This window comes from Budorcas taxicolor, chromosome 16, assembly GCF_023091745.1.
Source record: "Budorcas taxicolor isolate Tak-1 chromosome 16, Takin1.1, whole genome shotgun sequence".
In the NCBI taxonomy this organism is placed as follows: domain Eukaryota; kingdom Metazoa; phylum Chordata; class Mammalia; order Artiodactyla; family Bovidae; genus Budorcas; species Budorcas taxicolor.
This window is the reverse complement of record NC_068925.1, coordinates 20,407,167-20,431,040: the sequence shown is the minus strand read 5'-3', so window position 1 is coordinate 20,431,040 and position 23,874 is coordinate 20,407,167. Positions and strand designations below refer to the sequence as shown.

Sequence of the window (23,874 nt, the reverse complement as noted above, 5' to 3'; positions counted from 1 at the left end):
TAGTATTCATAATTGAAGAAAACTACTTATTTTCTAGGATAAAATTTCTAACTCTTTAATAATAATTTGATTTAGTTCTTATTTGTTTTGTCAGTTAGATACTTTGACTTATATCAATGGTTGTTTTCAGATCACTGTTCCTGAATCCATTCAGAATAATTAAATATTGAGTTGTGGAAACAGCGTTTTGTACGAATTGAAAGTTGCTCTCTAACACATAGTTTCAAAATCCCGGTAGTCATTGTGTGTGCATGCTCAATTGCTCAGTCATGTCTGGCTCTCTGTGACCCCATGAACTTTAGCCCACCGGGCTCCTCAGTCCCTGGGATTCTCCAGGCAAGAATACTGGAGAGGGTTGCCGTTTCCTACTCCAGTAGTCATTGTGTAGTTTGTTCTTTTAAAAGTATCTTAATAAACTTAAGTAATGAATTTTTACACAAAAATGTAATTCTATATAAAGTCATAGAATTCATTCAATGAAATGAATCCAGTTCACTCTGTTAAGACATATTTGTGAGAAAGGGAAAAGATTTCTTATAATATTTAAAACTGGATATATGTTTGCATATTATACACTGAATACTTAGAATTATTGTTAAGAGTCACTAAAGAAAAACTACTCCATTTTTTAACTGCTGTATATTTTTTATTGTCTCAAAATATTGGCTATAGTCTTCCCATTTTTATTAGATTAATTTCAACTTGGAAATACTTGATCAGATGATATTTTATTGACTAGTAATGACTTATGGTTCTCATTTAAATGTTTTATGTTCATTCACATAATAAACTGACTTCACTTAGAGAAGTGGTGAAAGTGAAAGCTTTCAAAAAATTCAAAATAGCATCTATTTAACGTGTCTAATATTTTCCAAATAGAAAGAACAAACTGCACCAGATTTGACACCAGACTTGACCACAGAATTATTTTCTTAATATTGGTGGGGAAATATCTCAAACTATCACTAAAAAAAATAGTATGTTGAGTTCCCCTAAGTATGAAGAAACTTTGGCATAGTGAGGCCATCTGTTATGTACTTGAATGTGTCACCAGTAAGTGTGATTTCTGATGTAGAGAACTATTAATGCTTCAGATTGTTGCCAAACATAATATGAAGAACCACTTACTCAGACACCTGATCTTTAGAATGCAGCATCGTTTGTAACAATTTTAACGCTAACTAAGTACACTTTGATGAGACAGCATTTAATAAAATGCTCATTAATTTCATCATTAGCAAGGGTATGCTAAGAAGTAAGCCAGTTTCTTATGTCACGCCCAATTAGCATCCCATGCTAGTAATCCCATTAGTATTGTTGAATTCACTAATGGAAAAACTAATGGGCATGCTACCAGGGCACATTAATTGGGCATGACACCAGTTCTGGTTTTAATTATTAAACTACGATAATGAAATGTGTGTTTGTAAAATATTAAAATGTTGAAATTGGGTTGAAGAAAATAAAAGAATATGTAGAAAGAAAGAGTTATATGGAAAGTCAACTTATAAAGATGCAAGAACTTATCAAAATGGTCATATTTCCAGCTGATTGAGTTGCCTATAAAAGTTGGGGTATTGTCCATGTGAGAAGCAAACCCTCCCCTACTCATGGGAAATTAAACCCTCTTTTTTGGTAATATGAAATCTTCTATGTCATGCATGTTGTCATGCTCTGTATGAGGCCTGACAGGAGCCAATTAAATGCATAGAATGGACAAGGTATGTTGCTGAAGCTATTTGAGAAAAATATAAACAAATGTTTTACTGACAATGGTGTGATTAATACTGTACTTTTGTGATATTAAACCATCAGCATATTACATCAGATAACTGTCAGTTTTATCAGTTTTGAAAACCAGTATAGCAAAATAATTAGAATTTGGTGAAACATTCCAAATAATTTAAACATTTATTTTGTAATATTTTATCCAATCTGTTTTTGGTTTTGTTTTGTTTTCAAAATTTTGTATTGATTGAAATTAATTATCTCTGGTGGTTCAGCTGGTAAAGAACCTGCCTGCCAATGCAGGAGGCCCAAGAAACATGGGTTCGTTCCCTGATTTGGGAAGATCCCCTAGAGGAGGAAACGGTAACCCACTCCAGTACTCTTGCTTGGAAAATTCTATGGACAGAGGAGCCTGCCAGGCTCCAGTCCCATGGGGTTGCAAAGAGTTGGACATGACTGAGGATGCTCACACAATTATTGCTAAGGAGATCTACTTTATTAACAAAGAAAGCAAAAATTATTTTCCTTTAGAAGGTTTAGAGTAATTTTTTTTTTCTTTAATCATAGTAGTTGTAAATGATGATGGTGAAAGTGAAAAGTGAAAGTAAAGTCGCTCAGTCGTGTCCGACTCTTTGCGACTCCATGGACGGTAACCTACCAGGCTCCGCGGTCCATGGATTTTCCAGGCAAGAATACTGGAGTGGGCTGCCATTTCCTTCTCCAGGGGGTCTTCCCAACCCAGGGATTGAACCCGCATCTCCTGCATTGCAGAAAGACGCTTTACCATCCTAGCCACTTCAGTTCAGCTCAGTCGCTCAGTCGTGTCCGACTCTTTGTGACCACATGAATCGCAGCACGCCAGGCCTCCCTGTCCATCACCAACTCCCGGAGTTCACTCAGACTCACGTCCATCAAGTCAGTGATGCCATCCAGCCATCTCAACCTCTGTCATCCCCTTCTCCTCCTGCCCCCAATCCCTCCCAGCATCAGAAAGTCTTTTCCAATGAGTCAACTCTTCGCATGAGGTGGCCAAAGTACTGGAGCTTCAGCTTTAACATCATTCCTTCCAAAGAAATCCCAGGGTTGATCTCCTTCAGAATGGACTGGTTGGATCTCCTTGCAGTCCAAGGGACTCTCAAGAGTCTTCTCCAACACCACAGTTCAAAAGCATCAATTCTTCGGTGCTCAGCCTTCTTCACAGTCCAAATTTCACATCCATACATGACCACGGGAAAAACCATAGCCTTGACTAGACGGACCTTAGTTGGCAAAGTAATGTCTCTGCTTTTCAATATGCTATCTAGGTTGGTCATAACTTTTCTTCCAAGGAGTAAGCATCTTTTAATTTCATGGCTGCAATCACCATCTGCAGTGATTTTGGAGCCCCCAAAAATAAAGTCTGACACTGTTTCCACTGTTTCCCCATCTATTTCCCATGAAGTGATGGGACCAGATGCCATGATCTTCATTTTCTGAATGTTGAGCTTTAAGCCAACTTTTTCACTCTCCTCTTTCACTTTCATCAAGAGGCTTTTTAGCTCCTCTTCACTTTCTGCCATAAGGGTGGTGTCTGCATATCTGAGGTTATTGATATTTCTCCCGGCAATCTTGATTCCAGCTTGTGTTTCTTCTAGTCCAGCGTTTCTCATGACGTACTCTGCATACAAGTTAAATAAGCAGGGTAACAATATACAGCCTTGACGTACTCCTTTCCCAATTTGGAGCCAGTCTGTTGTTCCATGTCCAGTTCTAATTGTTGCTTCCTAACCTGCATACAGATTTCTCAAGAGGCAGGTTAGGTGGTCTGGTATTCCCATCTCTTTCAGAATTTTCCAGTTTATTGTGATCCACCCAGTCAAAGGCTTTGGCATAGTCAATAAAGCAGAAATAGATGTTTTTCTGGAACTCTCTTGCTTTTTCCATGATCCAGCGGATGTTGGCAACTTGATCTCTGGTTCCTCTGCCTTTTCTAAAGCCAGCTTAAACATCAGGGAGTTCACGGTTCACATATTGCTGAAGCCTGGCTTGGAGAATTTTGAGCATTACTTTACTAGCATGTGAGATGAGTGCAATTGTGCGGTAGTTTGAGCATTCTTTTGCGTTGCCTTTCTTTGGGATTGGAATGAAAACTGACCTTTTCCAGTCCTGGGGCCAGTGCTGAGTTTTCCAAATTTGCTGACATATTGAGTGCAGCACTTTCACAGCATCATCTTTCAGGATTTGGAATTCCATCACCTCCACTAGCTTTGTTTGTAGTGATGCTTTCTAAGGCCCACTTGACTTCACATTCCAAGATGTCTGGCTCTAGATTAGTGATCACATCATCATGATTATCTGGGTCGTGAAGATCTTTTATCTACAGTTCTTCCATGCATTCTTGCCACCTCTTCTTAATATCTTCTGCTTCTGTTAGGTCCAGACCATTTCTGCCCTTTATCGAGCCCATCTTTGCATGAAATGTTCCCTTGGTATCTCTAATTTACTTAAAGAGATCTCTAGTCTTTCCCATTCTGTTGTTTTCCTCTATTTCTTTGCACTGATTGCTGAAGAAGGCTTTCTTATCTCTTCTTGCTGTTCTTTGGAACTCTGCATTCAGATGCTTATATCTTTCCTTTTCTCCTTTGCTTTTCACCTCTCTTCTTTTCACAGCTATTTGTAAGGCCTCCCCAGACAGCCATTTTGCTTTTTTGCATTTCTTTTCCATGGGAATGGTCTTGATCCCTGTCTCTGGTACAATGTCACGAACTTCATTCCATAGTTCATCAGGCACTCTATCTATCAGATCTAAGCCCTTAAATCTATTTCTCACTTCCACTGTATAATCATAAGGGATTTGATTTAGGTCATACCTCAATGGTCTAGCAGTTTTCCCTATTTTCTTCAATTTAAGTCTGAATTTGATAATAAGCAGTTCATGATCTAAGCCACAGTAAGCTCCTGGTCTTGTTTTTGTTGACTGTATAGAGCTTCTCCATCTTTGGCTGCAAATAATATAATCCATCTGATTTCAGTGTTGACCATCTGGTGATGTCCATGTGTAGAGTCTTCTTTTGTGTTGTTGGAAGAGGGTGTTTGCTATGACCAGTGCATTTTCTTGGCAAAACTCTATTAGTCTTTGCCCTGCTTCATTCTGCATTCCAAGGCCAAATGTGCCTCTTACTCCAGGTGTTTCTTGACTTCCTACTTTTGCATTCCAGTCCCCTATAATGAAAAGGACATCTTTTTGGGGTGTTGGTTCTACAAGGTCTTGTATGTCTTCATAAAACCGTTCAACTTCAGTTTCTTCAGCATTACTGGTTGGGGCATAGACTTGGATAACTGTGATATTGAGTGGTTTGCTTTGGAGATGAACAGAGATCATTCTGTCGTTTTTGAGATTGCATCCAAGTACTGCATTTAGGACCCTTTTGTTGACCATGATGGCTACTCCATTTCTTCTGAGGGATTCCTGCCTGCAGTAGTAGATGTAATGGTCATCTGAGTTAAATTCACCCATTCCAGTCCATTTTAGTTCGCTGATTCCTAGAATGTCAATGTTCACCCTTGCCATCTCTTGTTTGACCACTTCCAATTTGCCTTGATACACGGACCTGACATTCCAGGTTCCTATACAATATTGCTCTTTACAGCATCGGATCTTGCTTCTATCACCAGTCACATCCACAACTGGGTATTGTTTTTGCTTTGGCTCCATCCCTTCATTTTTTCTGAAGTTATTTCTCCACTCATCTCCAGTAGCATATTGGGCACCTAATGACCTGGGGAGTTCCTCCTTCAGTATCCTATCATTTTGCCTTTTCATACTGTTCATGGGGTTCTCAAAGCAAGAATACTCAAGTGGCTTGCCATTCCCTTCTCCAGTGGACCAGGCTCTGTCAGACCTCTCCACCATGACCCGCCCGTCTTGGGTTGCCCCACAGGCATGGCTTGGTTTCATTGAGTTAGACAGGGCTGTGGTCCTAGTGTGATTAGATTGACTAGTTTTCTGTGAGTATGGTTTCAGTGCGTCTGCCTTCTGATGCCATCTTGCAACACCTACCATCTTACTTGGGTTTCTGTTACCTTGGGCATGGGGTATCTCTTCACACCTGCTCCAGCAAAGCACAGCTGCTGTTGCTTACCTTGGACGAGGGGTATCTGATACTATTACCTTAAGCAAAAGTACAAATGCTTGATTTTAGACTACAAATCACTGAGTACTAAGTTTAACCACAATACTTATGTTAAAGGTATTAGTAACTAGTTTTTTAATTTAAACTTTTTATTTTATATTGGCGTATAGCCAATTTACAATGTTGTGATAGTTTTGGGTAGACAGCAAAGGGACTCAGCCATACATATACATCTGTCTATTCTCCTCCAAACTTCTCTCAGCCCATGCTGCCACCTAACGTTGAGCAGAGCTCCGTGTGCTGTACAGTAGGTCCTTGGTTATCGATTTTAAATACAGCAGTGTGTGCATACCTGTCCCAAACTCTGTTAACTATCCCTTTCCTTCATGCTTCCCCCCTGGCAACAATAAATTCATTTTCTAAGTCTGTGAGCATGTTTTGTAAATAAGCTCATTGGTATCATTTTTTTTTTTAGATTCTTCACATAAGGGATATTGTATGATATTTTTCTTTCTCTATCTGACTTTCTTCACTCAATATGATAATCTCTAGTTACTAATTTTTAACGTGAATCTAATTCCTTCTTGGTGTTCATAGTGTAGTAAAGGTAAAAGAAACTAACTTGCCACAGTTTTTACTATCTTTAGAGCAGAATCATTTGAATAGTACTTTATTAGTTTCAAAATCTTGTCCTTTTTATATTTCTGGCTCCAAATTTAAAATATTAGAATAGAAAATTTATTACCTTTTGTTTGAGTATAGTTACTTATGTTTGAGTATAGTTACTCAAAATCCAAGTGTACTTATAAGAGATTTTCATTCTGAAGAGAAGTTCTTTTCAGATTTGAGTCTCATGGTGATGCAGAAGTACATCAGAGAAATGCCAGAATGATTTGTATCAACTCTGAGTTCTGTTTGAAATGTGTACATGCTTGCCTCAGGATTGTGTTGAAATTTGTAAAGTGGTTTCTTTGAGTTCTGTTTGAAATGTGTACATGCTTGCCTCAGGATTGTGTTGAAATTTGTAAAGTGGTTTCTAACAAATATACAATATATGTATGAGTAACATGTATATAAAGATGCTTCCTCCTTGGAAGAAAAGCTATGACAAACCTAGACAGCATGTTAAAAATCAGAGATGTTACTTTGCCAACAAAGGTCCATCTCAAAGCTTTTGGTTTTTCCAGTAGTCATGTACGGATGTGAGAGTTGGACCATAAAGAAAACTGAGTGCTGAAGAATTGATGCTTTTGAACTGTGGTGTTGGAGAAGACTCTGGAGAGTCCCTTGGGCTCCAAGGAAATCAAACCAGTCAATCCTAAAGGAAATCAGTCCTGAATATTCATTGGAAGGACTGATGCTGAAGGTTAAACTCCAGTACTTTGGCCAATCGATGTAAAGAACTGACTCATTAGAAAAGACCCTGATGCTGGGAAGGATTGAAGGCAGGAGGAGAAGGGGGTGACAGAGGATGAGATGGTTGGATGGTGTCACCAACTAGATGGAGATGTGTTGGAGCAAGCTCAGGGAATTGGTGATGGACAGGGAAGCCTGGCATGCTGTAGTCCATGGGGTTGCAAAGAGTCAGACGTGACTGAATGAATGAACTGACTGAACTGACTGAACATGTGTATATACTCGCTGATTTTTTTTTTTTTTTCACTCATTCATTCCCTTAAGGGGTCTGCAGTGGAAGTTACCACAACTAATGATGATGGTAAACAATATAGTGACGGCAAATGGCATGAGATAATTGCTATTAGGCATCAAGGTTTGGGCCAAATCACACTTGATGGGCTGTTCACAGGTAAGATCTTCCTTGACAAATATGAATGCCTCTATTGATATGCTGATGTTTCCATGCTCTTCTGTGTTTTTATTTCTTCATCTCTTTTTTCACCTGTTTATCCCTTCTTCATCTAAAGTGCTGTTGATTTTGCTTTGGGGTTTTCTTAAAATGATGAAATCTTGGCAACTATTTTCTCTTCTGTGCAGGGTTCAATAAGAACAAAGTCATCAGTATCAATTTTGTGTCATTTTCAGGTCCTTATAATTTGCAAATGCTCTTACTTTGTTTTGCTTTACTTTTACTTGCAAAGAGGGAAGCCATGGGAGAATTTTGAAAGGAGGATGACATGATATGACTTCTTTCTTTAAAATTAACACTCTAGGTACTCTTTGGGGGATAAATTTTAAGGGGAACAAAGATGGAAGTATGGACCTAAGACAAATAGATGTTTCTCCAGCAAAGATGGGTTTATTCAGAATCAGTAAAGAATTTCAGTTCAGAGTCTACAATTTTTTTAACATATTTTTAAATTTATTTTTTATTGAAGGATAATTGCTTTACAGAGTTTTGCTGTTTTCTATCAAACTTCAACACAAATCAGCCATAGATATACATATATTCCCTCCCCTTTGAACCTCCCTCCCATCTCCCTCCCTATGCCACCCCTCTAGGTTGATACAGAGCCCCTGTTTGAGTTTCCTGAGCCATACAGCAAATTCCCATTGGCTATCTATTTTACATATGGTAGTTAAGTTTCCATGTTACTCTTTCCATACATCCCACCCTCCGCTCCCTTCTCCCCATGTCCATATGTGCATTCTCTATGTCTGTTTCTCCATTGCTGCCCTGTAAATAAATTCTTCACTACCATTTTTCTATATTCCATATGTATGTGTTAGAATATGATATTTATCTTTCTGTTTCTGACTCACTTCTCTCTGTATAATAGGTTCTAGGTTCATCCACCTCATCAGAACAGACTCAAATGTGTTCCTTTTTCGGCTGAGTAATATTCCATTGTGTATATGTACCACAAGTTCTTTATCCATTCGTCTGTCGATGGGCATCTAGGTTGCAAACTTGGTGCCATATGTAGCCCCCATACAGCAATGGAAGATAAACTCTTTTATAGAGTGGAAAAGGCAAGTTTGAAGGGCTGTAGTAAACAAGCATGTGTCTTTTCATTGGCCAAGTCATTGCCAAGAAAGAAGAGTCTTCTTCCTGTTAGACTCATCACATGAGAGCTCCTCTTTCTGGCCTTCCAGATCTATTTAATTGAGGCTTCTTTTTGTTATTTTTTATATTTCCCCTCCCTTGATCAAGATTTCTCTTTCAGAGTATGACTGATCAAGAGTCAGGTTTTCTAGTTTCAATGGCTTTTTTTCCCTTAACTTCAGGAACTACCTTTCCTGGCTATGATGTCTCACATCAGAGGGGAATAGCACAGTTTGGAAAACTACTGAGTTCATATTTGAGTCGCAAGGGCAGGTAGAAGGGAGAACTCTCAGACAGTTTGTATCTACAGTCCTTGTTCTATATTATCAAGATCATGGACACTGGAGACGATCTGAAGCATTATATCATCACCAATGTTTAGCAATAAATTTCCAACAGACCTGGTTCAACCATCTTCAGGAAATTGCCTCATCAGATGTCGTCTTCTGCTTCAGTTACGGGAAATAATTACTTTAATATCACCAGATTATTTGAGCTTCCTTCAGAATTTGGAGCTTTCTTTAGGTGTGTCACCTGAGTCCAGGAATCTATTCCTTGGACTTTCATGGCACAAGGCTTGCTTAGCAATACCTGATGAGGGCTTCTCTGGTGAGGTTGAAAAAAGTCCTTCTGGAGGTATCTTTTCCAATAGATAAAATCTTCAGGTTGGAAAGTCTTCATCTCTTGAGAGCACAGTATAAAAAGATTGCTCTACCAAAACATGCTTATTTTAAATAGGAGAAATTTGGCCTTTGCGTTATTGGAATATCTCTCCTTTTTCCGTTGGAGGCCAAAAAAAAAAAACCCAGCAGGAATCAAATGTGTTGGGTGTCCTGCAATTGTTTCAAAGGGTGAGAATTTTTGAGTTCCAGAAAGTGTGGATCTGAGACTTAGAGGGACCAATGGCAATGCTTTGGGCCAAGGTACTTGGAGGACCTCTACTAATTTTGCCAGATGAGTATTAATAATGCCATTACTGTAATCAGCTGAACCGCAGAATTGAGAGTGGTAAGCACAGTGCAAGTGTTGTAAAACTGCCAAACAGCACAGACTTGTTGAAGTACTTGGACAGTAAAATAGGTTCCTCAATCACTATTAAGTGTGCCTAGATCTAAGTGTAGCCCTTGTTCTGATATCAGTTGCCGTAAATATCAAACCTGGTTTTGGGCAAACTGCAACATTTCTTTGGTAATCTTATGTCCCTTTAAGGCTAACAGCTTTGGTAAATGGTTCCTGTCTTCCTGAGAGCAGGCTTAAGATCAAAGAGGCAAATCTTTCACACATGCAACAAAGTAGACCCATAGGGAACTTAATATCATCTAGATCAACCTTTAGGTTTTACAAGAAATAAGAAGGACTCAGTAAAACTCTGAAGCATTACTGTCCAGGTGAACTGTTTTTCTTCCCAAGTAGAGGTAAAAAGATGCTGGCTAGTTCATCAGGTGGAATACGGAAGAATTCACTGAATAAATCAATTGCAGTAAAGAATTTGCGTCCAGTAGGAACAGATGTTAGAACATCTGAAGGTTAGGGACATTAGGGGGTCAGGGAGTAACCATGCTGAGGTCCTGGACAAACCTCCACTCTGCCCTTCGGTTTTCTCACAGATGAAATAGCATCATTACAGGAAATAGTATGCAGATGATAAAGCCTTGAGCCTTATAATCTTCTGTCCTAGACTGTATGCCTTGAAGGGCTTCTATACGTAAAGGATATTGATTAATTCTGGGAAGAGATTTTGAAGGATCTACTTGAATCTAGATGGGAGGGGGCATGCTGTGAATTTTGCCAACGTCAGTTGGAGATTTTGCCCATAAGGATGGTGGAGACTGATTCAATAGGGATAAATGATCAGTGTTTCCAAAACCATCTCTAGAACTGTCAAAGACAGAACAAATAAAAGATGCCAAAGGGTTATTTAATTCAACTGGCTGTTTATTTTGATGGCACTCTGAAATTCAAGAATTATTTCTCCCTTTTGGAAAATTAGCAATAGTAATCATTGCTAATAAATGGGTAGAGACAGAGGAACTAGGGAGAAAAAGGCATGTATCTCTCAAAGGGCCTAAAGGAAAGGGAATAGGTCCCAGAGACAAGAACCTCTTTAGATTTGTTAGAGATCCTCACTATTTGAACTGTTTTAGGACTTGGAGGCAGAGGGTTCTTTACAGTCGTGAGGTAATTATAGCCCAGAGTATATGACTGGTGTCAGGACTAGAAGAGATTCAACCCCAAACTTAAGAAACATTTCCCCAAGCTGATTAAGACGGAGGATTAGGAGGAGTCCCTGTAGTTCCTAGTGGGAGGAGGCTGAAAAGGTTTTTATAAAATTTTATTAGAAATGACTGCACTCATTGGTTATGTATTGTCTATGACTGCTTGAGGCTGTATGGTCTACAGACTAAAATACATACTACCTGGCTCTTTACAGAAGAGTTTTGCTAAACCCTAATGTAGAGCATGACTGTGAGGTTTGGGACTTGAGCAACTGGAAGAATGTAGCTGGCATAACTAGGGTGGGCAAGCTAGTTGGAGAGGCAGATTCAGAGAGAAATGTCCAGAGTTTGGTTTGAACATGTTAAGTGTTAGGTACCTATGAGGCATCCAAGTAGAAATATCACGCCGAGTCCTGGATCCCAGTACATTTAGAGAGGAGTTCCAGATTAGAGATAAAAATGGGGAGTTACCAGCTCAGGATGTATTTAAAGCCACAGTCCCAGATATAAGGAGGGATAATTAGAGTGGTTTGGGCTCTGGGGGAAAAAAATGCCATTCTCGCAAAGAATGATGGAGTTAGTTAGGAATTTCTAACTTTTCTAAATTTCTAACATTTCCCTCTGAATCTGCTTCTCCAACTAGCTTGCCCACCCTAGTTATGCCAGGTACATTCTTCCAGTTGCTCAAGTCCCAAACCTCGGAGTCATGCTCTACATTAGGGCTTAGCAAAACTCTTCTGGAAAGAGCCAGGTAGTATGTATTTTGACAGGAGATTTGCATTGGTATGCAGCACACGGAGGGACCCAGGCCCTTTCAGAGTTCTCACAGGTGTCTAGCTCTCTCTTCATCCTTTTAGAGGACTTACGGTGTTTATGCAGGTGGTAAGGAGATCTGGGAACAGAGGAGGTCTGGGTTATTCTAGCATCAAGATGTTGGGACGATGATTAAGAACCAGTGAAGGAAAGTAACCAATAGCAGAGAACCAAGAGGGAGGTGCATCCCGATGCACAAGGAAGGGTTTAATTGTTTGTTAAATCTGTAGAATAGATTGTCCTGCTGAAGTTGAAGTTCTCATCTGCTTTTCCATCCACAGGCTCTTCAGCCACCATGGATGGTGGTACTGTTATTGGAGAGAACACAGGAGTGTTTGTGGGTGGGCTGCCACAGGGTTACACCATCCTCAGAAAGGATTCTGGTGAGTTTGGGGAAAGTATAGAATTTATATATTGTCTCCATAATTGGGGCTCTCCTGGTGGCTCAGCAGTAAAGAATCCTCTTGCAATTTAGGAGATGTGGGTTCCATCTGTGGGTCAGGAAGATCCTCTAGGGAAGGAAATATCAACCCATTCAGTATTCTTATCTGAGAAATCCCATGGACAGAGGAGCCTGGCAGGCTGCAGTCCATAGGGCTGTAAAAGAGCCAGATATGACTTAGTGAATAAACACCACCATCACCACAATTTAGCATAGAATCAAACTATATCATTTTAAAGTATGGATAATTATATTATTTTCTATTTTGTGCTGTATTTCCTACATCACTATGTCAATAATTTCCTTTAGATCTCTTATTTTCTAAAGGAACCATGTATTACTTGTATTTAAATTCTTAGAACCCAGTTCTTGATATATCAAAGAAGGTAATTAAACTTCTGCTGAAATAAATTATACTAATTTAAGTCAAAGTTTTATAATTTGGGGGTCAAAGGTATGAAAAACTTTGAATTTTGGAAAGGGATATATTTAAATCCTCAAGACTTATTATAGTTACCCCCTCAAAAATACCTGTAGAGAGTGGAGAGTTTTCATTTGGTCACTCTAGACTGGTGGTGAAGTCTCCTGAAAGCATTCACGCACACACACGTGCCCACACACACTGAAAGACAGAGTTATTTTCCCATCAAGCATGCTTCTTAGGTGACACTAGTGGTAAAGAATCTGCCTGCCAATGCAGGAGATGCAAGAGACACGGGTTCAATCCCTGATTTGGGAGATACCCTAGAGTGGAAAATGTCAACCCACTCCAGCATTCTTGCCTGGACAATTCCATGGATATAGGAGCCTAGCAGACTACATTCCATGGGGTCACAAAGAGCTGGACACAGCTGAGCCACTCACACACACACACACACACACACACATATGATTCTTGTTTCTGGTATATATGTAGGAACCAGGAGGAGAGCATACCCCAGTACCAACTACCCCTCTTGTAGAGGACATCACTCCATTATAAATAAATCCTTTGACCTTGTGCATATAAATTGACTTTGTGAAACACTGATCACTGGTAAATACCTTCCCTAAGATCAGGTCGTGAACTCAAAAGCTGAGAATTCAGCTTTGCACTCACTTGTAAGGCCTTTGCCATATAAAATGCAACCTCAGCTTCAGGTGCCTTCTTGCCCTCTCTACATTCTTTTTTTTTTTTTTTTGCTCTCTAATTCTATTATTTGCTCACTTTTTCTCTTTCCCAACCCCTTTTGGCCACCCTATTTACTGTGTTCATAAGCCCCACACTTGGTCTGGGGAGTTCAAAAATTAAGTGTAACATTATATTAATGCCTAAAAATTGGTGGCTCAGATGGTAAAGAATCTGCCTGCAATATGAGAGACCTACGTTCCATTCCTGGGTTGGGAAGATGCCCTGGAGAAGGCAATGGCTACCCACTCCAGTATTCTTGACTGGAGTATCCCCATGGACGAGGAACCTGGTGGGCTACTGTCAATGTGGTAGCAAAGAGCTGGACATGACTGACTAAGCACACACATTGCTTTACTTGTATAGCAGACTGGTTTCATAATGCTGAGGGTACTAAATTATAAAATATAGACTGTATAGATAGACTTGCTTTAAATCTTGCTTTTAAAATGTGTTATATTGTCCTGGGTGTTCACTGGAAGGACTGATGCTGAGGCTGAAACTCCAATACTTTGGCCACCTCATGCAAAGAGCTGACTCACTGGAAAAGACCCTGATGCTGGGAGGGATTGGGGGCAGGAGGAGAAGGGAATGACAGAGGATGAGATGGCTGGATGGCATCACTGACTCGATGCACATGAGTTTGAGTGAACTCCGGGAGTTGGTGATGGACAGGGAGGCCTGGCGTGCTGTGATTCATGGGGTCGCAAAGAGTCGGACATGACTGAGCGACTGAACTGAACTGAACAGAACTGCACTTTTATTTTTAAGACCAGAAGCAGATGAAATCTCCTTGTTAATTCAAGAGGCATTGATCTTGCTATTACTGTAAAACCAAAGTTTTTGTGCAAATATCTTTCTCCAGATAAGATGACTCTGAACCAGAGCATAGCATACCAATTATTAGCACTTACCGTAGCTTTTGGCATGGGTGTTTATGTGAGTTATTAAGAAGTTTATAGGAAGAAGGCAGTGAGACCTATAGCCCCTTTCTTTTACTTAATGGCACATCAAATTAATTGCTTGAAAAAAAATTTCTCACAGTACATATTTCTTGATATCTATCAACCCCTGCAGGCATAGTCCAAAAGGGTTTTGTGGGCTGTCTCAAGGATGTGTATTTTATGAAGAATTTTAATCCCTCTGCAACTTGGGATCGTCTGGTTTGGCAGAGTTCTGAAGAGAAAACCAATGTGCATAATGACTGGGAGGGATGCCCCGCTTCACTTCAAGAGGGAGCCCAGTTTCTAGGGACAGGTAAGAGTCTAAAACAGACGTTGGTCACTGCTTAACTTGTATGTTCTATCTTTGGTATAATTTAGTCTCCCCTGATCTGATTATTTTGACCTCATATGAACCTACTGTCACAGAAACACCTAGTTATGCCATGATGCCCATACACATATTTTCAATGTCTGAATATATTATATAAATTGTAAGATTCATAAATACATATTCATGTGTCAGATCTCTGACAGTTTTGAGTTTACATGTGATAGTGACACTAATGTCCATTTGTAAGTCCATTGTTTTACTTAGAATACAGTTTTACTTAGATATTTTAAAGGAATTTTGTTTTGTCAGGCTAATCTGTATATCTGTTGTATCCCATGTTACAGAGCAGTAGTTTTCCTAAGAGTAAAATTTCAGCTATGTAACGGGGTAAGTAGGTCCTTAAGGGAGAGCTAGAGAATGTAACCATCATCATTGCCATTGCTCCAAAGGCTGTGGCGAAGGGGAGGTGAAGTGTCCCCAGCATAACCCCAACCTACAGTCTCTGTCTAGCAGCCACTCAGGGTAAGGATTGGAAGGGAATATGGTGGCTTGACCAAACATGGCTTGTTTTTCAATAATAGCCCACTATTGCTTGCTACTTTTATGGCTAAGTTGGTTAGTTATTAAGTTCATTAAACTACCTTCAGAACAGAAAGTTAAATAATATCATAGTGCACTTTTTCATTGTTTTTTCTCATCACTGTCATTTGCCAGATTTTCTCTTATGTCAGTGCAACTTATTGTTAATAGTTACATTTTAGTGAAACTGTAATAGTCTTAATTGTATATGGACCACTGCCTTTTCATGGCAGAGGGGCTTGTATAACTCAATGAAGCTATGAGCCATGCCATGCAGGGTCACCCAAGTCGGACAGGTCATGGTGAAGAGTTCTGATAAGACGTGCTCCACTAGAGGAGGGAATGGCAAACCACTCCAGTATATTTGCCATGAGAACCCCATGAACTGTATAAAAAGACAAAAAAAAAAAAAAAAAAAGACACCAAAAGATGAGCCTCCCAGCTTGGAAGTTGTCCAATATGCTATTTGGGAAGAGCAGAGGACAATTACTAATAGCTCCAGAAAGAAGGAAGCTGCTGGGCCGAAGCAGAAATGATGCTCACTTGTGGATGTGTCTGTGATGAAAGTAAAATCCAAAGCTGTAAAGAACAGTGCTGCATAGGAACCTGGAATGTTAGGACCATGACTCAAGGTAAATTGGATGTGGTCAAGCAGGAAATGGGCTTTCCTGGTGACTCAGCGGGTGAAGAATCCATCTGCAACGCGGGAGACCTGGGTTCAATCCCTGGGTTCAGAAGATCCCCTGGAGAACCACTACCCACTCCAGTATTCTGGCCTGGAGAATTCCATGGACAGTATAGTCCATGGGGTCACAAAGAGTCAGACACGGCTGAGCAACTCTCACTTCACTTCACTTCAAGCAGGAAAATAGCAAGAATAAACATCAGCATCTTAGGAATCAGTGAACTAAAATGGATGGGAATGGGTGAATTTAACTCAGATGACCATTATATCTTCTACTGTAGGCAAGAATCCATAGAGGAAATGGAGTAGCCCTCATAATCAACAAAACAGTCTGAAATGCAGTACTTGGGTGCAACCTCAAAAAAGACAGAAGATCTCAGTTCGTTTCCAAGGCAAACCATTCAGCATCACAGAAATCCAAGTCTATGCCTCAACCACCAATGGTGAAGAAGCTGAAGTGATCAGTTCTATGATCTGATGAGTATGACCTAAAAGTTCTATGACCTAAAAGACCTCCTAGAATTAACACCAAAAATAGATGTCCTATGCATCATAAGGGATTGGAATGCAAAAGTAGGAAATTAAGAAATACTTGGAGTAATGGGCAGGTTTGGCCTTGGAGTACAAAATGAAGCAGGGTAAAGGCTAACATAAATCTGCCAAAATAATGCACTGATCATAGCAAACACTTTTTTTTTCAACAACACAAGAGACAAGTTTACACATGGATATCACCAAACAGTCAGTACTGAAATCAGATTGATTACATCCTTTGTAGCCAAAGATAGGGAAGCTATATACAGTCAACAGAAACAAGACTTGGAGCTGACTGTGGCTCACATCATCAGCTTATCATAGCAAAGTTCAGGCTTAAAATAAAGAAAGTGGGGAAAATGACTAGGCCAGTTGGGTAAGACTTAAATCCCCTACGAATACAGTGGAGGTGACAAACAGATTCAAGGGATTAGAGCTAGTAAACAGAGTGCCTGAAGAACTATGGACAGAGGTTCACAATATCATATAGGAGGCAGCAAGCAAGCCATCGCAAAGAAAAAGAAATGCAGGAAGGCAAAGTGGTTGTCGAAGGAGGCTTTACAAACAGCTGAGGAAAGAGAAGTGAAAAGCAAGGGAGAAAGGGAAAGGTGCACCCAACTAAATGCAGGGTTCCAGAGAATAGCAAAGAGAGACAAGAAGGCCTTCTTCAGTGAAAAATTCAAAGAAACAGAGAAAAACAGCAGAAGAGAAAGACTAGAGATCTCTCCAAGAAAATTGGAATTATCAAAGGAACATTTCATCCAAAGATGGGCACAATAAAGGACAGAAATGGTAAAGACATAATAGAAGCAGAGGAGATCAAGAAGAGATGGCAAGAATAAACAGAAGAACTGTACAAAAAAGATCTTAATGACCCGGATAACCTCAACGGTGTGGTTACTCACCCAGGGCCCAACATTCTGGAGTGTGAAGTCAAGTGGGCCTTAGGAAGCACTGCTGCCAATAAAGTTAGTGGAGGTGATGGAATTCCAGAAGAGCTAATTAAAATCCTAAAAGATGATGCTATTAAAGTGTTGCACTCAGTATGTCAGCAAATTTGGAAAACCCTACACTGGCCACAGGACTGGAAAATGTCAATCCTCTTCCCAGTTCCCAAGTAGGGAAGCACTAAAGAATGTTCAAACCACCAGACAATTGCACTCATGCCCCATACTAGTAAGATTATGCTCAAAATCCTTCAAGTTAGGCTTTAGCATTATATGAACCAAGAACTTCCAGATGTTCAAGCTGGGTTTAGAAAAGGCAGAGGAACCAGAGATCAAATTGCCAGCTTTCACTGGATCATAGAAAAAGCAAGAGAATTCCAGAAAAATATCTACCTCGGTTTCATTTACTATGCGAAAGCCTTTGAGTGTGTGGATCATAACAAACTGGAAAACTCTCAAAAAGATGGGAATACTAGACCATCTTATCTGTCTCCAGAGACGCTTGTATGTGGGTCAAGAAGCAACAGTTAGAACCTTGTATGAAACAACTAACTGGTTCAGGATTGAGAAAGGAGTACAACAAGGCTGTTTATTTTCACCCTGTTATATAACTTATACACAGAGCATGTCATGTGAAATGCCGGGCTAGGTGAGTTACAAGCTGGAAACAAGATTGCTGGGAGAAATATCAGCAACTTCAGATATGCAGATGATACCACTCTAATGGTACCAGCGAAGAGGAACTATAGAGCCTCTTGGTGATAGTGAAGGAGGAGAGTGAAAAAGCCAGCTTAAAACTAAGTATTAAAATACTGAGATGATGGCATATGGTCCCATCACTTCATGGCAAATAGATGGAGAAAAGGTGAAAGCGGTGACAGATTTCTTTTTCTTGGGCTTGAAAATCACTGCAGATGGTGACTGCAACCATGAAATTAGAAGATGATTGCTTCTTGGCCAGAAAGCTGTGACAAACCTAGATGGTGTATTAAGAAAAGTTAAAGATATCAGTTTGCCAACAAAGGTCCATATAGTCAAGGCTATGGGCTTTCCAGTAGTCATGTATGGATGTGAGAGTTGAATCATGAAGAAGAATTGATGCCATCAAACTGTGGTATTGGAGAAGAGTCTTGAGAGTCCCTTGGACAGCAAGGAGATCAAATAAGTCAATCTTAAAGGAAATCAAACCTAAATGCTCATTGGAAGGATTGATGCTGATGCTGAAGCTCCAGCATTTTGGCAACCTCCTGTGAAGAGCTAACTCATTGGAAAAGACCCTGATGCTAGAAAAGATTGAAGGCAGAAGGAGAAGAGAGCGACAAAGGATGAGATGGTTGGATGGTATCCCTAGTTCAATGGACATGAACTTGGGCAAACTCCAGGAGATGGTGAGGGACAGGGAAGCCTGGCTTGCTGTAGTCCACAGGGTCACCGAGAGTCAGACACGACTTAGCAACTGAACAATAACAGCAAAATAGTCTTAACTGTCCATGAATTAGTAAATTGCTTCCTCTTAAAAGATATGTGAAGTTCATTCTTCCACTTCTTTACAGTTACAAGGTGATTTTCTTGACATTGATCTGCATCTTCCTTTGTGAGAGATTTATTCAGTGACAGAATATGACCTGAGGTTGTCTTATGACCCCCTAAAGAAGCTAACAGTATTGCTCTGCCCATGCTAATTTGCGCATGTTGTTTTCTCTAAAGGGTTCCTGGAGCTTTATCCATACTTGTTTCATGGTGGAATGGACTTTGAAATTTCTTTTAAGTTCAGAACTGACCAACTGAATGGATTGCTGCTTTTCATTTACAACAAAGATGGACCTGATTTTCTTGCTGTATGTTAATTGATTTATTTAAATTTATTTTAAAATGTTAGATGCAGTTTTAAAATCAACAAACCATGTTTTAACAGTATATGTGATTTCAATTTCTTTTCAAATTCATTTTTGTTTTTATTTTTTTCCCCTGTATCATTTTCACTTTTGGCGTCCTATAAAACATTTGTATTTTAAGGTCATGATTTTTTAAATGACCATTATACTTTTAAGATTATAATTTTAACAAAACATCCTAAATATAAGGATTAAGAAAATTTAATTTAATTCCCTTACATATGAAAAATGTTTCTTTATTACCTTTTTATAATGTCAAAATATATGTATATTTGTTTAATATTATACAAACATGTACATAAAATACAACAGTACAACAAACACTCATGAACTTACCATCAAAGAACTAAAATATTATCAAATTTTTTCACCCACCTCTAGAGTTTCTCTTGGCCCGTTTCCCTAGCTCCCTCTAGAGGTAATATGTAATCATAATTTTGTGTTTATTATCCTTTTGCATTTTTATAGTTTGGACACTGTGAGTGAATGCATAAAAATCCTTGTTTTTGAAATTTTGTAAAAGTGGTATTATACTCTATCCATAGGCAATTGTTTTAGCCCTTGACTTTGTTTCTGAGTTATTCAAGTTATTCATTTTTCATGTCTAAGTAATATGTCTCTTCTACTTTCAGTGAGGCAGTAGTTATTCCATGTTTTTTGCTATGAGGAATAAGGCTACTATGAACATTTTTATAGGATGTACTTCAGACACCAGAAGGGTGAACTTTTAGTTGAAGATATTAGTAGAAAGAATATGGGCTTTTGGTGTCAGACAAATGACAGGAAGATAGTTATTTTTCTCTATTACGCAAAATCCTCCAAAATTTTTCTTCTACATACTTGGCAGAATCAAAACTTTCTCTTTTCCCCAGAATTGTTTTACCTAATTTAGTACCTTTTCTAAGTCTAATCTGCTCGTACATGTTCCTGTGCCATTGAATGTGTTAATTATCCTGCTGAAGATTCTCCATGACTCTTACTTCCAAAAACCTTACTTCAACCTTTTCCCAATTCTTAGGGAACAAAAGGTATATCCTGTCTCTGATGTCATTGAACCCCATTCCAATCTTATTTATAACATTAGCACATGTTTGCCTAAGGGCTTCCCAGGTGGTAAAGAATCTGCCTGCCAATGCAGCAGACAGAAGAGATGCAGGTTCGATCTCTGGTTGGGAATATCCTCTGAAGTAGGAAAAGATAACCTGCTCCAGTATTCTTGCCTGGAAGATTCCATGAACAGAGGATCCTGGCAGGGTACAGTTTATAGAGTCGCAAAGAGCTGGACACAGCTGAATGACTGAGCACACACACAGCATGCTGGCCTCTGCTATTAAGACAGTGTAATTCTTGGGAACACTTTCTCATATACTAGCAGAACATATTACTTCATATAATCACAGAACACAATAGGAAAAAGCAATATTTACTGAATGGCGGTTTAAAAAAATGAATGACTACCTGAGGTACTTCACAAAGATGATTTTTACATAGAAAAGAAATAATTTTTAAAATGTGTTACTTAATGGACATCCCTAGTGTCTCAGATGGTAAAGAATCTACAGTGCAGGAGATATGGGTTCAATTCCTGGTTGAGAATATCCTCTAGAGTAGGAAATGGCAACCTGCTCCAGTATTCTTGCCTGGAAGATTCCATGGATAGAGCAACCTGGTGGCTATAGTCCATGGGATCTCAAAGAGTCAGACATGACTGAGCGACTAACAGACTTCACGTTAACTTGTTTCATTATCATGTTCTCAAATGTTCAAGTATCCTCTGGTCACCAGTTTGACTTCTAACAAAATAAGAGCATAGTTCAGTTCAGTGGCTCAGTCGTGTCTGACTCTTTGCGGGCCCATGAATTGCAGCACGCCAGGCCTCCCTGTCCATCACCAACTCCCGGAGTTCACTCAGACTCACGTCCATCGAGTCAGTGATGCCATCCAGCCATCTCATCCTGGGTCGTCCCCTTCTCCTCCTGCCCCGAATCCCTCCCAGCATCAGAGTCTTTTCCAATGAGTCAACGCTTTGCATGAGGTGGCCAAAGTACTGGAGTTTCAGCTTTAGCATCAGTCCTTCCAAAGAACACTCAGGGCTGATCTCCTTTAGGATGGACTGGTTGGATCTCCTTGCAGTCCAAGGGACTCTCAAGAGTCTTCTCCAACACCACAGTTCAAAAGCATCAATTCTTCTGCACTCAGCCTTCTTCACAGTCCAACTCTCACATCCATACATGCCCACAGGAAAAACCATAGCCTTGACTAGATGGACCTTTGTTGGCAAAGTAATGTCTCTGCTTTTCAATATGCTATCTAGGTTGGTCATAACTTTCCTCCAAGGAGTAAGTGTCTTTTAATTTCATGGCTGCAATCACCATCTGCAGTGATTTTTGGAGCCCCTCCCCCCAAAAAAGAACATAGTAGGGAAAATAATTATTGAGTAACATTTTGAAGAAAAACATACGGAGGCATTTCCTTTACCATGAAATGTGGGTAAAATATGTTCATATTAGAAAATGGCACCTTGACCTAATGGTACAGATGTAGAAGCAATTATGTTAGCAATTATGTAATCTAGAGATTTAGAATAGAAACACTGAAATATCGAATCAAAATACATCTTACAAATTTGAAATTGAGTTCACTAACCAGTTAAAATAAGCTTAATCAGGCTTGACATTTCATTTTCTTATTGTCTTGTCATATGTTCCCCCTAAATTAAATTGATATATGAAGTAGCATTTTCTCATTTTCTAAAGATTCAAATAAAAATAGAGTCAGAGTTTAAACCGTTCTGTTCTCTTCAGTCATTTAGTCACTTATGCTAGGGTTTAGTCTTTTACCCATGTTGCCTCAGAAAGGAAAAAAAAAAGGTTTTGCCTATATAATATTGCATTACATCATATCATCATTACTGGGTATAAATGTGTCTGACTCATTACAACATCCTTCATGTCAATTATAAGCTTGCAAAGTGCTTCATTATATGTTGCTCCAGTTCTGCTTAGAATAAAGTGGGACATTTTTATAGAGTACTTTCAGGGAAATTTCTTGCTTTTCTTCAAGAAGTTGACCTTCTGTTCTCTCCCAAACTGCTATTCTGCAGTCTTTTTATATACCTATTTTCTTTTTAATATGAAATACAGATGGAACTGAAGAGTGGAATATTGAGCTTCCGGTTAAATACTAGTCTTACTTTTACACAAGTGGATCTTTGGCCGGGGCTGTCCTACTGTGATGGAAAGTGGAATAAAGTGATCATTAAGAAAAATGATTCCGTCATATCAGCAAGCATGAATGAACTGATGGAGCGCGTGTCAGAGTCCAGAGCCCAGGCCCTGATGGTGAATTCCCCTGTCTATGTGGGAGGAATCCCACAGGAGCTGCAGGACTCCTATAAACACCTGAAGCTGGAACAAGGTAAACTTTATTTGGAAGTACAGCCCTAGTACTACCAGGTCTTGGTGGTTCTGTGTTTCAGGACAGAGCAGTAGAACTGATCTGAAAGCAACATCTATTCATCTATTTTCTGGAAGAATTTTGTGCTCTAAAAAAAAAATCACAAAATACTTCTTCAAATAGTTTTGTATGTTGCTCTTAAGAGTATGTTGTTATATCTATTTATATGCTAAATCATACCTATTTATACAATAAATCAATATATTTATTCAAACATCTTTATCAGATATAATTATAATATACACACATGTATATTTGTGTGTACATGTATATGTGTATGTGTATCTATATATATAGATACACACACATGCACACACACACACACACACACACATATATATATATATATAGTATGTTTGGGATTCCCTGGTGGCTCAGACGGTAAAGCGTCTGCCTGCAATGCGGGAGACCCAGGTTCGATCCCCAGCTCGGAAAGATCCCCTGGAGAAGGAAATGGCAACCCACTCCAGTACTCTTGCCTATAAAATTCCATGGATGGGGGAGCTTGGGCTATACAGTCCATGGGGTCACAAAGAGTCAGACACGACTGAGCGACTTCACTCACTCACTCATAGTGTTTCCTTGTATGTTTTTCTTGGATAAGCATGTGGTTCTGGTTCTTTTAAATGCTGATCATTATCTATATTTACAGATTAAAAAATAGGTTAGTGTGCACAGCCAGGAAAAATGGCCTTAAATACCCTGGGTTTTTTTTCTGACATCAATGCTATTTATTTCCATGCATTTCCATGGAGCTCTTATGAAGCAAAGCACATGTAAATGTGAGGTTGCTTTAATTTCTGACATACCTGTGAAAAATATGTATGTCATTTAATATTCATAACCATCAATGAAATGAAAAAGTAAAAGTGTATGACGTATAGCTAAAGGAAACCTTTAACTCATATGAGTTTGAACATAATTGGCGAAATTATTGTTTACAAAAGACTAACTGTATGTGAGTTCATATCGTGTGACAGGTGTGGTTCTGAAAACCTCATGTTAGAATAATTGGGTCGG

The 23,874-nt window shown here is 39.3% G+C and overlaps 1 protein-coding gene across 1 annotated transcript in view; it reads left to right on the top strand.

Moving 5' to 3' along the window:
• The window catches only part of USH2A (usherin), a 930,744-nt gene that overhangs the window by 388,068 nt on the left and 518,802 nt on the right, over positions 1–23,874 (top strand). Inside the window, exons 22-26 of the mRNA XM_052653949.1 lie at positions 7,521–7,647; positions 12,155–12,256; positions 14,561–14,740; positions 19,211–19,341; positions 22,542–22,815. Of these exons, the coding sequence (XP_052509909.1) occupies positions 7,521–7,647; positions 12,155–12,256; positions 14,561–14,740; positions 19,211–19,341; positions 22,542–22,815 (814 nt within the window). The remainder of the gene's footprint in view (positions 1–7,520; positions 7,648–12,154; positions 12,257–14,560; positions 14,741–19,210; positions 19,342–22,541; positions 22,816–23,874) is intronic.